The following is an 18,738-nucleotide window of genomic DNA, read 5'->3' on the forward strand; positions in this document are numbered from 1 at the left end:
AATACCCCGACAGAGTGGGCTGGAGGTGTAGCAGATTTGGGGCAGTCTGCTCGTGTGATACTGACACTGCAGGGGCAGTGCTGTAGTCGTGCTGGGAGGAAAAAAAATGTTGACCATATTTCACCATATTGTGGACAGGTATTTTTCATTTGTGTAAAATATTACATATTAATTGATATAATCCACATTAGAAGACGATCACACCCACCCGCGAGCCTATAGCAGAGACTACTGGAACAGTAGGCCTAGGGCGTCCTGGAGTAATGACCTGACCTCAAAGGCATGCAGCAAGAAGTCTAGTCATGTGAAAAGACGTGCTGCACAATATACACACCAACCAGCCATAACATTAGCACCACTGACAGATGACGTGAACAACATTGATTGTCCTCACCTACCAGTGGTCCTTTAAGGTGATGTGTTAGGAGCAGGAAATATGGGGAAAAGCATAAGAATCTCATGGCTCGATAACTGGGTCAGTCTTGTGGGGGGGTTCTTCTGGTATGCTGTGGTCAGAACCCTTCCAAGAAAGGACAACCGGTAAACGGGTGACAGGATCACGGACATCTAAGGCTCACCGATACGATTCTTGGAGGCCTCACCTGACTACTGACAAGACATTAAGGATCTGCTGGTAAGGCCTGGGTGCCAGAGGCTTCCAGTCCATGCCTCGAATGATCAGATCTGTTGAGTTATTTAATATATTAATGATATTGTCTTGTATAATAATGATTACCTCAGAAAGCTACAATATGCAACAATTTCCATGTATATGGAAATAACATGTACTTAATGTGTTATTGTCAATTAAGCATTCATCTATATTCATCTGCTACAAAAATAAATAAATAATACAGTATCATACTGACTCGTGTTTACTAACCCGTTATTATGTGTACATAGAATAAGCCACTATTACAGAATACAGAATATAGCTAATATTATTAATGAATTTATATAAAAAGGTCTATCTCCATCCCTCTGTTTACGGCAGCTCTAGCAGTAACAGTAGCAACAGCAGTTTACAGCCAGCTGTGTTAAACTGACTCAGGCGAACAATTTGACAAATTCACAAAGTCACCCTGGTGAGTTTACGGTGTGTGTGGTCTAGACTTTAGGCACCAGTGACTGTACAGACCCATTACACTACACAGTGTGCGACAAGCGATAAAAGAGAAGCGTGGGTGTGCCGCGATCCTTATATCTAATTAGTTCCAACACAAAGCTGACTGACAAAGCTTGGGGAGCATGAACTCCATGACTGAGCCTGCTTGTAAAAGACACAAGAACGATTGTAAAGTAGGGTCTGCATGAGTGTTACGGTGTATGGGTGTATTGGTATATTCCCACAAAGGTGAGTAAATACACAAATATACTATTTTTTCATACATATGAAAAGAAATTTTTGCTAGATTGTCAATATAATTCACAGCAGAGTTACACTACATGTCCAAATATTTGTGGACAACCCTTCTAATGAATGTATTCAGCCCTACAGTTCCAGAGACGTATTGCCAACAGAACAGATAAACAGAAACCTGTTGGCACTATGCCTAATACTAGGTGTGGGCTAGAGGGGTATAAAGCCCCCCTTGCATTAAAAGCTGTGGAACTGTGCTCTCTGGAATGATGGTGATTTCTAGGAAATTTAAAATATATATTTTTTATAATTTTTTTGTTTCTTCTTTATGGATTTACTGAAATCATTATGCTTGTTGTAGTTCAACTTACCAGATATTTTACTTAAAATTAAGACCCTGGCTTTTCAGCTCTCCCATTGGTTAGGCCTTCAGGAGCTATACTGAAAGCCTTATACATTACATTAACTGCATCTATCTACATAATTAGGAAGTGACATGGAGTCAACCAATCACATATCACTTCGGAACTCCTAATCACCCCACTGACCGAATCCAAGCCGTTGCCTAGCCGTAGCACCACACACACCATGTACTCCACAGTATTCTGAAGCTGGAAGGCACACAGTCATGTCTAAATCGAAGGGTGAGAGTTGGGTGAGAAAAGGCTAGTGGCTAACTGGTAGCCAGCAGTTGGCGGTCAATATCCTGTCAGGACGTGTCGTTGAGGCCATCATTAAACAGCCTTCTATCTGGCGACATTACAGCTGAGTCTGTGGACTGCTAGAGAGGTTCCGAGCTTCTAGGACTGGACGAATCAGACGGTGAAGGTGAGTGACTGTTGCTTCTTCTTTGTTGCTGCTCTTCAAAACACACCTGGTGTTGACAGTAGCGTCTTTACTTATGGAAATCGCGGCATTTTAGGGCACTCTTCCTCTCACAATAGCTCAGGGTATGTGTGTCTGAAAAAGGGAGATAGACAGAGACAGATAGAGAGAGAGAGAGAGAGAGAGAGAGAGAGAGAGAGAGAGAGAGAGGAGTGATCTGCGCCTGGAAGATAGACCCCCGCTGTCATCCAAATCGGCCTGATTGAGCAGACAAGGTGTCGGCCCTAGAGCATTGTTAAAAAAAAAGGGGGGGGGGGGGGGGGGCTTCTTAGCAATCATGCTAATGGAGCACATACACACACACACTCACTCACTCTCTCTCTCTCTCTCTCTCTCTACATTAAAGTGGACGCCCTCCTTTCCACTCTGCGTTTCACAAATGTCACGACTGTATTTGCCTCTTTGATATTCATGTTAGGATGCTGCATGCTGCGCCAACTCCATCTCACTCCTAAAGGGGAGTGGGGAAGCCTTTGTGAAGTACTGCAGTACAGAAGAGGTAGATTTAGACAGCAGCCAGACCCTTCACTGTAGTCTGAACGCTGTGTCAAATGGATGAACACAAGCCTGAAAAAAAATGCCTGGAAATTCCACCTTTTTTACTCAGTAGCCGAAGGATAAGCATAAATGCAGCCTCCTTAACTCATCAGAAAGTACACCATATGGACAAAAGTATTGGGACACCTGCTCATTCACAGTTTCTTCCCAAATCAAGGGTATTAGGAGAGTTTATCCAGCTTTTTTACTGTAGTAACTTTTCTCCACTGACCAGGGAAGGCTTTCTACTAGATTCTGGACCATTGCTGTGAGGATTTCATTGCATTCAGTCCCAAGAGTGGCTGTCAGTGCTCAATGCTGGAAAGCCTCTCTAGGCCATGCCTGGCATTAGCCATGGTGCCAGCAGTTTCATGATTATCTGCTCCAGAGAGGCCTAATCTATTGGCAATGCTTTCCTACAGGGACTAGACAAGATGTGTCAGCAATGGGTGCGACGTCCACAAACATTTGGACATATAGGGTTTGTTTATGTGCACTGCTATCAAATTACACAAGAATGATTCATGGAAGATGAGCTTGATGACATTATGCTGATTAGGAGTCGTCCATCCGTGAAGTTGTGTCTCAACTCACGCTGATCTCTGATTGGTTACTTATTTGAGGCCTCCTAGCAATACTCCCATTCAGAGATCCACAACCATTTGCCCTTTTGGCATACCATGTTATTGGTGACAATGGCACTGAATTGGCCCTGTTTTGTTCAGCACTGGTTTGGTGTTGAGGTGTCCCATTATCATGCCCTTTTGGACATCAGTCAAATTAAGTTCTTTCCCCACAACAAGCGTTTGCACTTGGCGACAGCCAGTTCACTCCATACCAGGGGTGGTCATAATATTGTGATATGGTCATTGATATTTAACATTGCCAGAGTAGTTAGGACAGGTGCATGGACACGCCGAGTACAGGAAGATGCATCAGTATATGGTACTGAAGTATTAAGTGTGCTACTGTGCTTTCCATCCGTATATATCAGAAGCACAATGGTACCCTTGCTGTTGGATGCACCCAGATAGAGCTCTTTTTATTGAAGCCTATTACTTAATATTCATGTGTGTGTTTGAAGACAAACAAACCAAACAAACAAACAAACAAACAAACGGTAGAAGTTATTGTAGTGGGAGGCCAGCACAGCAGTTCCTCAGAAGAAACCGCTCATTTGGGGGAAATTTTCCAGAAATAATAATAATAATAATAATAATAATAATAATGGGAGGCGGGCTAGCTGAACAACAGCCACGTGGCACGGCCCGGCGCCCCACTCAGCTGCACACCACCTTGCGATGTGAGAGGAAGAGAGAAACAGAAGTGAGGAAAGCTGCAACTCATTTAGAACCATATGATCCCAGCGCAGCACACATTCCTCCAGTTTCTGCACTCCTACAGTCGGCTAACGCGGGCTGAGCTGGCGAGATGGCCCGAGTGGAGCCAGGGCTGGGCTTCGGCAGACTATAGACTGGGCTTGGCTGCACTAATGGATTGTAAATGAATGCCGGTGACTTTACAAAGCCAGTGGCTCTCTGAGGGAGGAAGAGGCTCTTTTTTTTTTTTTTTTTTTAAATGTCCTGTGAGCTCATTCGGCTTTTTTATTCCTCAAAGACATGACATCAGTTGTAGCTGGCTCCAGCATAACAGAAATGACAGCTTTAGCTGTTGGAAAATGACGGAGGCTGGGAAACAGCAGAATTTTTGTTGTCCTTCCTGATAACAGATGGTCAATAGGCCTGCTGATACGAGCAAGGCCAGTCATAAATTGCAATTCTATTACAATAACACAACCACAGGCCCCAGCTGAGTGATTTCACAAGGCATGATAATGTGCTCCATTAGGTCCAACACGTTTTATTAAGACTGTAAAGAGAAGGTGTATGTGTGTGTGCATGCGTGAGTGTGTGTGTGCGCGCAGAGTGGAGTAAGGGCAGAGTCTACTCTCCCACAGTGTCACGGGACTGACCTAAGCAGCAGCTGACGTGAGGTGAACAAACACAGCCTCCCCCCGGACGGCCTCTAATTACACCGTAACAACAAGTGTGCTGTGTTAGTGGGGTTAAAGCCCTGCTCTTGCAGACTGCTGCTTCTCGCTTATGCACACACACGCAGGTTTGTTTTGAATGTCAGGACATGAGCTCAAACATGTGTGTGTTTGTGTCCCATATGCATTATGTATAGGTTGCAGATACACATTTATATCTAGAACATATTTTCTAACGGATTTAAACATATATAGCAACAATGGGAGCTGGAGCTAATGTAACTACATAAATAAAACTGAAGAAATGTGAAATGTAATTAATAGAAATGCATTATTTAAGTACTTTTTTCCTGTGAGGGGGAAAAAACAGCATACCCCCATATGTTTTACTACTTAAAATGGCTAAAATGCCTAACATTAGAACATTAGGGGGTCTTATTTACACCTCAGACATGCAGTTTGGTTTGCTCTGGATTCCTGAAGTGAGTGGGATCATCATGGGGAGATCCAGAGAAATTTCTGAGGCCTTCAGAAAGGTGGTTGTAGATGCATTCGAGTTTGGGAGGGCATTTAAAAAGCTATCTGAACAATCAGAAATCGGCAGTTCCACTGTCCACTAAATCATTCACAAGTGAAACAACTGCCTGCATGGCCGGATCAGGCCGCCAAGCTTAAGATCCAGACCTTAAGTACAGTACAGCAGCTACCAAGGAGAAAAAATATAGATAAATATTCAATATTCAAATGTGTGTGTGTGTGTGTGTGTGTGTGTGTGTGTCTGTGTGTGTGGGGGATATCTAACAATATCCAACAGCAATCTAACAACGGTCCTAACCCAAGCCCTAGTCTGAACCGGTGTAATCAAAAAGTTAAACAGTTATTTTACCTTAATTACCTTATTTATACTCACATGCACACACACACACACACACACACACACTTTTAATATTGCTAATTTTACCCGAGAGTAAACAACCCAAACTCAAGGCTCATTGGGCTGTAGTCAGTGAAGCACGCCAACCATGCTAGCTGACGGTTAATCTCAACAAAGACTCCATTGTCTGAGCTGAAAAGGCAAGAGAGAACATACACACACACGCACACACACACACACACACACACATATACACACACACACACACATATACACACACACACACACACACACACACACACACACACAGAGAGAGCAGGAGCCCCTCTGTGGAAAGTACTAAAGTGGAACTGCTCGGTGGACACTCCGCTCCGGCAGCTAGTGCCAGTATTCACACTCAGCCTGGGATTTAATTGAAGTAATTAAACCTGTGAAGAGAGAGAGCGGAGGAAGGTGACTCCCCTGTGTTTTCCCATCACTTACAACACCGTTACACATCAATGGCCAGCTCCATTTGGGCTGAACAGCAGCACCCACAATCAGGAAAGACCTTTTGCCCTTCAAAGGCCACTTCAAAGGGAAGCCCTTGCTTTACGTGCCTGTGGGTTTCTACGTGGTAAGGTACACACTTCAGCGTCCGACAAAAGAAACCCCACACCAGGGTCAGCCACCTCTGCCGAATCCCAGTGAATTCTGGAGATCGCATTTTGGTCCTGGTCTAACACACCATTTACTTCCCAAACCATAAAGAACCTTTCATTGAAGACTAAGCTGTAGAGGCATTGAAGAAGAACCCACCAATTTACACACATCAGACTATCCTCTTTATTTCCAGAGTTTGTTTCTTCTACCTTTGTCTTAGAATTTCTGATCATTTCGGATCAAATGGTTTATGGCTGTATTGTATTCAAATGGCCTGTTTACTAACTTGGCATTAACGTGTGTTATTGGTGATCAGATCACTCTCAGATTTCTCTGTTTTTAATGAAAAGCCAGAGGTCAGAGACGGATCTCTTTCACATTTAATACAAGTGAGGTCTGGGATCTTGGATTCTCTGGACAATTCTTTGTTTACTGGAGGTAAATTGTAAATGGTGTAGGCGTTGCTGTGCTTTTTAGATGTGAAAGTAAAATCGGAGCTCATCTGCTCACACTTGGGACATATTTCAATAAATATTTTAAGTGTAAACAGAATCTCTGGTCAAAGTAGATCCAAATACAATCCGGATACAAAAATGTTTATACAATGTTAATGGCATGTTAATACCAGGTATACACAAATGCAGTGTGAGGTAGCACAGCTAACCAGCTTTCCAACACAAAACAAGCAGACCAGTGTGTTGTTGGGCACCACCTAACATATATCCACAAGCTACCAAAGAAGAGGACCTGCATCTGAAGGGTAGAAGGGGCTTACACGGCTGCTCCTACCTTTTTGTGGAGGGGAAACTCTGACGTGAAGCTCGGATGAAGCGGATGCATCGGGCGCTTGTAAGGTTATCAGGTAAGACGTTAGCCTTAGAGCATCCACTTCATCACTGGAGCTTCATAACCAGGCCACTTTCTCTGGGGGAGGATGTTCTGGTGTCCGGTTCTCCTCCACAAAGTGGCAAGAGCAGGCATACAGACGTTCGGGTGGATGTATCAAATTTAGCACCGTCATCCATAAACGCAGTTCCTCTTGTTTGGAAGGTGGAGGATATGAGGTAGACGGTGCCCCACAACACTCCGTTTTGAAGCATGGGACATTTATCATGTTGTGGTACTGAAGAAGCATCACGCTCCAGGCTCCTTCCGTCTCCAGGCAACATTTATGGGAATGCCCTTACGGGCAGGCCGGGCCTGTTTAACAGAGGCCTAGTCAGCTTTTGTCTCCGACTTTAGAGAGGTTCAAGTTGGAAAAAAAAAAAAACCTCTGAAGGGCTCATGCATGCCAAAGGCCAGGGTGTAACCTAAACAATCAGCTACTTTTAGCCAAGTGGACAAACATGACACCAACGAAACTGGTACAGCCAGTCGAGGTTGAATCTGAGACGATGAGTAAAATAATGGACATCTGAATCTGGTGTGCAGGCTTGTGTGCACCGGGCCTGGAGTGTAAGTCACTGGCTCGGCTTTTGACTTTAATTGAAAACTGCAGCGCAGTAGAGGGGAAGCAGGGTCGCCAGAGCGAGCAGCAGTTTTAGAGACTGCACCAGACTTTGAAGCGACTGCTGGGTGAAGTTTGTAAACAGCGGGGGGCTGATGAAAACGCAGTCAATGAGGAAATGAAGACCAAATGTGTCTGGCTGATAGGAATCAGAGATGTAAACAAGAGCTTTTAGCTCTCCTCTCACACACACACCGTATCTGAGAGCAGCTCTGGGCAGAGAGACATCAAGGGGTAGAGTCTTTTCTCCTTGACCTTCACGGAAGTCACGGCAGTGGACAATGCATACATGGGGCTTTCTGGGACATGCTTGTTTGATCCAAGATACACTATACGTTTGTGGACACCCCTATTGGCAACATGCCTAATGCCAGACATGGGCTAGAGGGGTATAAAGCCCCCCAGCACGGAGTTGTGGAGCAGTGGAACGGTCTTCTCTGGAATGATGGATGGTGCTCCAGCCAATACTTTTGGGATGAACTGGGGAGGTGGGGATGAGGAGATGAGCTGGGTGGTGGACAGTAGAGCCAGTTACTCCAACAAAAGCCTTGATTCCTGAAAAACCAACAATTGAGCAGATGTCCCAATACTTTTGTCCGTATAGTGTAACTACTTTTCTATTCCCCTCAGCTTCTCTTTCCATCTCTCTACTCATCTCTTCATCCACCCAGTCATCCATCCATCCATCCATTCATTCATCTACATTAGCCTCAAATGCAGGAAAAACTAGAAGCAACGTTTAAACACATGACCTGCTTGATTGAATATATCATAGAAAAATGGAAAATTTGTGTAAATTAGTAATTTATTGCTGAACTACTCTTTTAAGTTGCACACACACACACACACACCCCTCACTCCCCACAGCTGGAAAAGATCAGGGATGAGTAGTTTAAAGAGCATGTGACAGCAAGGCGCTGTATCAGGGAGTGTGCATTGTTGGAGCTCGGATGGCAGGGCTTTGAAGTCAGGCAGGAGTTTGATTGCTCTTCAAGGCCGGGGCCGGCTAAAGGGCCCCCGATTTGGGTAAGCGCTGTTGCTCTGCACTCGCTGGGCATCTGCAGGCTTTCTGCTCCATTAAAAATTCAGCTGCTTTAAAAATAGAACTGCTGCCGAACACCGGGGAGCCTGCCAAAGTGGGGACATGCAGGTGACATCTGTGCTTTTTATACCCGTCCAGTAGCCTTTTCTCGAAGCCAGCCGAAGAGCACATCTGCTTTTCAGATTTTTCACCCTCTTTAAAGAGGGTGGCAGGCTAATAAAGTCAGGAAATCAGTCAAATATGAAGCCAAATATGCTGAATGATTGCTCTTTTTATTAGTTTATAAGACAGCAAAATCTTGACAGATGTGTCAGGAAAGTACCCGTATCAACACAGCTGCAGCGTCGAGATTCGGTAGCTGAACGATGCAAGTAACTCATCTATCATACCTATCATAACCACCGAACAGATCAATCTGTAGGTTTATATCCACAGGGATAAATTAGTTGTATTAAAATATTGTAATAATATATTGTCTGATCTACACAGGATCTATTAATAGTGGGTATATTGTGAAAGTTAAGTCTACACATATGCAGACAACGCTACTGAAGATCACACTGACCCTATGAGAGTGATAACTGTATCTCCTCAAACCCTAGATTTCTTATGCAGTAATCCCAATGCAGAAACTCCTGTGAATTATTTGGTAACTGTTATGTGTAGCATATCTTGTGGGGTCCAACAGGGTTCTATCTTGGGGCTGATGTTGCATCATTCACTTCTGTGTAAAATCAAAGCAATTACATATTAATTGCACCTTGCTTCATACCCCAAACGCCAAACTGGGGTTAAGGTTCACGCTGTACACGTTAATGGAGCAGTTCTCAATAATAGAGGTGTGTAGCATTCACAAGAGCCCTCAGTTGAAAAACTAATATTGATTCTTAGAAACAGAAAGAAACACAACCCAAAGTTACCTTAGAGAAATGTAATATAACAATGCAGACAGACAGACAGGGTATCTTAATTATCAGTATCAGCCAATTCAGTTGGGACTTTCTGCACCGATATGTTGTTTTAGAGCCTACCATTTAATCCATTTTATAAAAAAAATATATGTCCATATATTTGTGGACACCCCTTCTAATGAATGCATTCAGCTAGTTTAGGTTTAAGGGACATCCCTGAAATTGATCTTTATTGAAAATGTGTGGTTTCTGTGCCATTTAATGAAGAACCACGCTGTCCTATTAACTCACACTGAAACCAAAACTAGCGCTTGCAAAAGTCCCGCTGCCAGTTTCAGTCACACATCACGCGCCATTCCCTCGCTCACTGTGCTGCGTCCATAAGCCAGAGTGACAGAATAACGCGATTACAATGCACCTCTGGGAAACGTGTCATCCTCCATGGGTGTAGCAACAAATCAATGAGGAGTTCATTAATGAAGAGGCACAACTTGACAGCCTACAATAGCTTCAAATAGGACTTGCCCTTGGCAATCTGTGACAAACCCCCTTAACATAGGGCCTCCCTGCCCCCCTATTAACACTTGAACACTCTGAACAAAGGCCAGTTGCACTCCTGACCTGTCCCAGATCAATGCCCACCTCTACGCCCAATTAATGGGATTTCCTCAAGGCCCACGGTTATGGTGGGCTTCTCCATGCCATCAGAGGCCCAGTTGGCTATAGCCTATAGTCAAGGAGTTGATAGAGAGCAAATCTGTGGGGACAGGATCATGACCCTACCCCTGCCCTCTCCCAAGATGTGAAAGTGTGAGGAGCGCAGCTGTTTCACAACAAGCCTGAACTAATGTCAACCAAGCACAAAGCAATGGAGGGCCTGAATCACTTCTATAGTTTGACCGAAGAGCAATGGGGTCCAACTGATGTCTTGTGTGGCATCAAGAAAAACCCAACAACTCCTGGACCTGTCCTGGACTTAAGGCAGCAAAGCAGCCCAGCAGACTATGATACTACCACCCCCATGCTTAACAGCTAAGCTATTAGATTCCCACATTGGGATGTAGTGTCAAAAATCGGGATCCTACACCAAAGTAGTGGCTTATATGTCCATCAGAGCTCTGTGCAAATTAACTGAATCTCAAAGGTATCTTTTTTCAAACATATAATGAACTGTTACTAAACCGGATAAGAAAAGACACTATATAAGATAAATGTAGTGTACTAATGTAGGGAGCGATTATCTATGTAGCTGTGCATTCACACAGCTCTGAAAACATTGGATCTAGATTGCAATAGGTTAAAAAGAAAAAAAGCATCAGATCTGGATCATAATAGGGTACATAGAAAAATATATACATTAGATCTGGGTGGCAACAGGGTAAACAGAAGAGGAAAAAAATCTGATCTGTGTGTTCACACAGCTCTGAAAACATCAGATTTGGATCCACAATAAGGCAAAAAAACAGACTTGCTCTGCTGTCACCTTATAATGTGAATTGAACCTTTATGTATATGGAATTTCAAATTTCCAGGATCCAACAAATCTTGTTAGAATGCTAGAAGACTTTGTGATTTTCTTCGGTTTGAGTTCAAGAAACCTGAGACCTGTATCGTATTCGACCGCTCATACATTCATATCAATCTCTAAAACCAGGAACACGATTAGAGTCTGATAGCATTAATCACTTATATTATTGCTTACTGTAACTTTAGCCCTTTTTAAATTAGACTCCGTGATTAAATGTTCATATCGGTCGAGCCCTAAAGGGTACCTCAGGAGACCGGATGACAGCAAGTTAAGGACAGCCCTGTTTGTGCCCACAAAACACTTTTAGGCGAGCAATGGCGAGACTGATAATCTTCTTAAAACGGGGGGAAGACAGGCCAGGGTCATCAGCCTTCCCGGCTCCCAAAGCTACGTGCTGGGCCCGCCTGACTGACACAGGTCCTAATGCTATTAGACTCAGGATTGCTTCGGCATTCTTAATCCCCGTTCCTGGGCGCTCATTAAAACTTTCCTCCCTCCCTCCCTCCCTCCCACCTGTTTCACAGAGCAGCTGTTCCCCTCCCCTCCACCGGCCTGTTCCAGCAAACAGCTCCTATAATGACACCAGGGAGCAGGCAGTACCCCAGGCTATTGCCTCCAGCTGACCAGGCCAGTGACCGCACCATGTGGTGAAAGGCAGTCTACCCTATGTCTCAATGGCATTCAAGGACAAAGCATGGCCAATTCACTTAAGTGGAGTTTGTTCATGATGACTTTTTAAGGGCATGTAATGCTGACAACCTGTTACCTATTAAAAAGGACAAAAGTGCAGGCCCCAATGCAGCAGCTACTGCCTTAGCTTTTAGCTATGCCCACCTTTTTAATCATACAGTGTTAGAAACCACAATCAACTCAACACGATTTGAAGTGTGTGATATTTCGAGTATTTTGCATGATGCTAATTGGTAGTATGGAAGTGTGGAAGTGACATACTGTGAAGCTTAAGCATGGCTGCCTCTTCAGGATAACCAATACTGAGCTTATAATAAACACCCTTATAAATGTACACAGACCTCTTTTTAGCTTAGCTTGAAGATAGCGAGGGACTCTGCTGTTCGGACACCCAGGGGAAGTTCGTTAATAAGTTTGTTAGTTCGGAATAGAAAAAATCTGAAAAAGAAATAACGCTAGACCGACGGCAGTGCAGTGATGCAAACCAACCAATGCAGGGTTTATCAAGGTAAATTAGCGGGATTTAGTCTGAGATAGAATAACAGGGTTGTAAAAAGGCTCACCCCAACCAAACTCACATACTTACTATTTATACTATTTATTTATTTATAAAGAACAACTTAAAATGCTCAATGAATGCGTTCTGCTGTACTATTCAGAACCATGAGGTGCTATGAACCATTCCACTGGGGTTCTGTTAACTCCATGCACACAGGAAGGTTAGGAAATTGCCCTGCAACCACACGGCCATAAACTAAGCTCTGTGTCATTACAGCAGGACAATCAAAGCTCACCTCAGAACTAGGGATGCACCCATATCACCTTTTCCATTTCCAATACCCAAACCAGGTATCTGCCAATTCAGAGTACTGATACCAATTCTGACTGAAATACTCGATAGATGGCTATAAATCCTGATATTCATTATGTTCCACTTCTTATAGGTTGTAATTTATAAGATACAATAAGCTTGAAGGAACAGCATTTTTTCATAATTGAAATAATATGCAGAAATGCAGAAACATGTACAAGTAGGGAAGCATAATTTGGCGAAATTTGACCAAACAGCTTTTTAAATTGGTGGTTAAAAATCATAATTTCAGAGCAGTGAAAAAAAATTTAAGCTAAATTAAAAAAAAAAAAAAAAAAAAAATCAACCTTTGGTTTCAGAACCAAGAAAAAAAAACACATGGAAACAAAAAGTGCTAATGTAAAAGTCAAATGTCTATTTAATGGTAATAACTGGTTTTTACTGGTTGTTTAAACATTTGGTTTCATAACAAAGTATGCAAACAAAAATATTAGACGTAAAAAAAAATTATATATATATATATATATATATATATATAAATAAATTATATTTATATATATAAATAAAAAGAGTAGGACCCAAGTAAGGTTCACGGTACCAGTGCTCCCTATTGCCGATACTGTGTGTAAGTGCCAGTATGGCTATCAGTGCAACACTGCTCACAACCCCAAACAAACCAAACCAACCAAAACAGGGCTGCTTCTCTAAACCCGGCCTTTTGGGTTCTGTGCTGAAGCCGTGACACTAATACAGCTAACAAGCAACCCTAGCTTAAACCGTAAAAATGAAGAAGAGCGTGCTTCACAGGTAAAAACAGCAGCAGAAGCAATGATGCTACCTGGTGAGATATACTGCATACTAGCTTCCACTACATGCTACATTAAAACTGCCATTTGGAGGCCATGGAGCACGCTAGCACGGTAGGTAGTAGTGGAGAGGTACCTGCTGATTGACCAAACTAGCTCTTGACCAGCGTAGAGGCTTCAGCATGGAGTCTGTTTTCATTTGGCTTGAATGGTTTAGCTGGTCTGCCAGCATGACCAAGCTGGTTGACCAGTATGACCATAATAACAGAGCTTGTAGACTTGCTGGGCCATTAATACTCAAATGAAAACATGCGCCATGCTGGTCAACCAGTTTAACCAGCTTGTTGACCAGCATGGGGTATGTTTTTTGCCTGGATGACCAATTTTGTGAAACCCTTCCTATGTCATGATAACACAAATACACCTGGAGTACCACAGCAACCACCTGGGATACATCATAGCAACTACCAACCAACCCCACAGTAACCACCCAGCAACCACATAGCAACACCCTAGCAAGCACTAACCACTACGCAACTTAATGGCAACCACCTAGCAACAACATAGCGCCCATCTAGCAACTCTAATAGCAATCCTCAAACAGTTTTACCCTTGTGACCACGTAGCAACCGTCTAGCAACCACGTAGCAACCGTCTAGCAACTGCTCTCTGTGGTGGGCCTGCGTAATCCCAATAACACCAACACTCTATACACCCCAAAGCGACCCCACACTGTAACAAAGCCTACTCTGATCCCAACCGAGAGCGGGCCTGCACCTCAGCCACAAGTGCTTTCTGTAGCCAGAGCAGCTTAAAGGATATCTGTGCAATTTATTCACAGCAATTATTAACAAAAGCCCCCGTGCTTTTAAGTAAACCTAAAATTCATCAATTATAAATACAAAGAAGCTACCTTGAACACCTGCCACCTCGGATTAGAGGCAATAAAATGAAACAAAACCCGCTGGGAAGTGGAGACATTAACTTAACGGGCCGTTCCCTTTGGCTGCAGTGTGGTAGAGAGACGCTTTATAAATCACATCATGGAGAGATGCTTATTGATCTGGAGCCCATTTAACCTTAATTCACCTTGCTTCACCTTGCATCCAGTAACCACACAGAAGATGCACTGGTAGGACAGTGGATATGGAAGCGTAGCGCATCACTGCGTCTTCAGAAAACAATATCACAGGAGCATCTTCACTCATCGATGTCTCAATCATCTACCCAGCCTCCTAAAAGCACCAGTAGGATGAAATGTGTCCAAAAAAGAGACTATGTTACTAAATTACCTCAGAGAGAACAGGGCCATAAAATGTGGTTGGTGTGGCGCAACAGATAACACCACTACCTGCCACTGAGCTACCACACCATGTGGGAGACTGGGGTTCGATTCCCGGGCTGGGTAACTATGCTGCGCTACACCAATAAGAGTCCTTGGGCAAGACTCCTAACACTACACTGACCCACCTCTGTAATACGAGTTACCTTGTAAGTCGCTCTGGATGAGAGCGTCAGCTAAATGCCATAAATGTAAGTGTAAATGTAAATGATGCACTAGAGCCTTTTAGCTCAAATGGTTGGGGAAGGGGTGGAGGGGCTCTGCAGTGTAACTGAGGATACTTGACACAATTCATTAGGTCAAGATAAGCTGTTCGTTTGGTCAGTTTTTTCTCACTTCCTGGCCAACTGCATCATTGTAAATAGGTCTAGGAGTACTAGAAGTAGCCTCGCTGTCCAAGACCCAAATCCACTTTCGGGAGATGGTCCGAGAAGCATTTCAGACACATATCATAGCAGTGTAAACACACCCGTCTCTGAAACACACACTCGACAACCAAAACTCCTCTCCAAGCAGTATGTGACCGAGTATATTAGTCTAAACAGCCGTTGCCTCCCCCGAAGTTTAGAGAAATGCACACCAGCATGTAAAACTGGGAATTTCGAGGCAGCACAGAACAGGGAAGGGCGGGTGGGATAAACGACTGGTTGCCGCATAACAAGGGGATTTGCATATTCCATCCCACACAGCAATCAGATTTTGGTCAGACTAACCGGAGACGCATTTGACTAGCAAGCGTAAAAGCAGGTGGTTAACATCTTTTTAGGATACGACAGGTTGGTAAGCAAACCAGGCCTACTGACCATGACCATGCCACTGTGCCAGTGTTAGCCAGTGTTAGCAGCAGACCCTTTAAACGCTGCAAGTTGTAAAGTGATGCCACCATGGATCATATCAATGGGCTTCTGGTACCCACGACCTTGCCGACGGGTTCACCGGTTGTCCTTTCTTAAACTAACCACTGCCAACCCGAAACACCCCTGCCTGATGTTTTGGAGATGTTCTGACCCGGTCATCTAGCCCCTGTCAAAGTGGCTATTAACACCTTTGTCACCTTCAAGAACTGACTGTTCACTCCCAGCCTAATGTATCCCGCCCACCCCTTTGACCGATGCTACTGTAGATGAAGAAGATCAGTGTTTTTTCACTGCACCGGTCAGAGGTGTTAAAATTATGTCCGATTCCTTCCTTTAAGTATTGAGATGTTCACATGAATTTGCACGACTGAAGCAGCCGAGGGCCGACTCATGCATGTCGCGCTTAGTATTTCAGGCATTCACTTCTACACAATATGTGGAAGCATTTCCCATGTCCTCAATGGAACAGCAGCGTAAGTGCGCCAACAGACGCTGCATTTAACCACAGCACAGCTGGCCCTGTGAACAACGGGACTACGGCAGTGAGAGAGCGAGGTCACGGGGAGACTTTAAAAGGCCAAAAAAAGTAGGGCTTCTGTAAAAACTCCAAACGCACAGGACCCGCGTTGCAGTCTACATTTATGCCCTCTCACAGTCATGACCGCAGTGCAAAAACAGCACGCGAGAGGAGAGAGGAAAGGCAAAAACAATCGTTCAGCTCCAAGCCGGACTTCCTGAGGGCCTCAATGGAAAAGCCTAGCCGGGGCACATAGCAAAAAGGGGGGGGGGTAATATTACTGTATTACTCCAAGCAGCAGCTCCAAACATAACCCATCAGATCATACCATCAGGGTTCAGCTTCAGCATGGCTGAGGTCTGTAGATCACACCAAAGGCCCAAGGCCCATCCCAACTACTTAAAAAAGTAGCCAGACGTCCATCCTAATGAATGATCTCTACTACCTTCTGGTCCATCCACTGCTTCCTCAGACGTTCAGCAGCATAGAGCTTGTATAATCTCTATAGTTACTGTACTATAATAGTAGAAATGGGTCTTTCTGGAGCAGCTGCACAAGAGCCTAAGGCTGGATAGAGCAGTCTAGAGCCCCCCTCCCCCCCATTCATTGTACTGTGTAGCCGTGGAACACCATCCAGTACCGCAGTGATGAGTCCTGGATCACCAAGGCATCGTCCGGCATCAGAACCTGACCTCACTAATGCTCGAGTGGCCCGAAAGCAAGCGCTCCAAATCTTTCCATAGAAGAGTAGAAGCTTTCAGTAAAGCTCTGAATGAGCAAGTGTCTGCAAACTTTTGCCGAAACATGGTCGGCAACAGCATTTTGACCCTACACGTCCAAAGCGTCTGCAGACACCCGCTCATCCAAAGTATCTCCTGTCAAGGATATAAAGAATGTTTTGGAACATTGCTGTGAGGATTTCACTGCATCCAGTGCCACTGAAAGGAAAACATAGCTTTAATCTCTGTCTGGGAAACCTACCTGTAATTGTGATAATCTGCACATCATCTCCACGTAAAACCACTCATTACACGACCACAAGCTAGATAACATCGGCCAGGGCCTGTGCTGCTGATTCAGACATCGCCTACAGGAGACAGTGGGACCTAGCAGGTCATGCAGAACCATACACCTGATGGTTAATGGTACTGCATGACTACTGTGGGTCGATTTCCTGAGGGGGATGAAACTCAGCATCTGATATTAGATGCCTGCAAGACAGTAGGCTTTGGCTTCATTTGTGACAGGTTCGGTCTCTCCGGCCTGTATCACAGGACTTGATCTTGAGCTGCCAAGGATGGAGATCACTCAGGAAGTCACATTGAAAAACACACCAAGCTGCTGTGAAGGGCTTATAATAGCACAGCTGACTGGCATGAGAAGCTCTATTTTTAGCCTCTTGCCAGGGCGAGGCTTCGCTTATCAGCATCCTTGGAGCTGCTGTGATAGTACATCTACCAGATAACATGTCAGATTGCTTTTTTTTTATATATATTTTTATATTTTTATTTTTTTTTATGTGGATTTCTCTTCTGTCTAAGCAGCAGGTCCACCATCACCATCACCACAACCACGACCACTGGCCCAGTGCTCCTCTACTCTAGTCAAAGGCGGCACACATGAATCATCTCAAGGGGGGCCAGTGCTGCACTAAGCTGATTCTTAACCTGAGCTTTAGGGGGTCTTCACTTGTTCTGCGTCGTGACTCAAACTTTGCATGGATATGCACCAGCTGCTGAGGCTGTAGCACAGGGCGCAGCAACAAAGAGCAGCCCTGCACTTTGGTGGGATTATGAGAAAGACCCTTCTTCGACCGTCCCTGAAGTTCTGGGTGCAGCTGGTAAATGGCTAAACACTGGATCTGAGCTCCCTGGCCATGTAAAGCAGAGCCCGTACAGTATTCATGTGCGGCTTACCTCCTCCAGAGCGGCCACTGTGTTCCTACAATGCGCCATTCGCGTGGTGAAGTTGGAGGCAGTGGGAGATTTATAGTCTTCATTCGTCTCGGCCACGAACTCGGCCACTGTGATCTGGTCCGGCATGTTATTCCTTTTGTTAAAATCCTAGCCAAGTCTCCCGATCGTGTGTTTACACCAAGAAAGATAATAAAAAAAGAAAACAGCCTGGAGATGGAAACGCTCACGAAATGGAGGGACGAGCGTCCCGGAGCGCGATCATTGCTGAATTGGAGTCGTGTAGTGGAGAGAAAGGAGCAAGTTGAGGAGTCGGTGCATGAGAATGAAGCGCTGGTGTCTCTCTCTCTCCCTCCCTCTCTCTCTCTCGCTCGCTCTCTTTCCTCTCAGATTTTCTCCTCCTCCGTCCCGTTCAAGTCCTAATCCACTCCAGCCGTCCGCTGCTGAGCCGAGCCGGCTCCGTTGTCCTCATGTGTAAGGTGGTGCGTCCGGACCGCTCCTCTCCGTTCTGGGTACAGTGGCGGTG

General features: G+C 44.5%; 1 protein-coding gene across 3 annotated transcripts in view; it reads right to left on the reverse strand.

The window, feature by feature from the left end:
• The window catches only part of asap2a (ArfGAP with SH3 domain, ankyrin repeat and PH domain 2a), an 86,752-nt gene extending 68,014 nt beyond the window's left edge, over positions 1-18,738 (reverse strand). For all 3 annotated transcript variants that reach the window (XR_011980528.1, XM_072689649.1, XM_072689648.1), the window contains exon 1: positions 18,216-18,738. Coding sequence is in view for 2 of the 3 variants with exons in the window: in XM_072689649.1 (XP_072545750.1) it covers positions 18,216-18,341 (126 nt within the window). In the remaining variant the exon portion in view is untranslated. The remainder of the gene's footprint in view (positions 1-18,215) is intronic.

The sequence above is a fragment of the Salminus brasiliensis genome, chromosome 10 (assembly GCF_030463535.1).
Source record: "Salminus brasiliensis chromosome 10, fSalBra1.hap2, whole genome shotgun sequence".
NCBI lineage: Eukaryota > Metazoa > Chordata > Actinopteri > Characiformes > Bryconidae > Salminus > Salminus brasiliensis.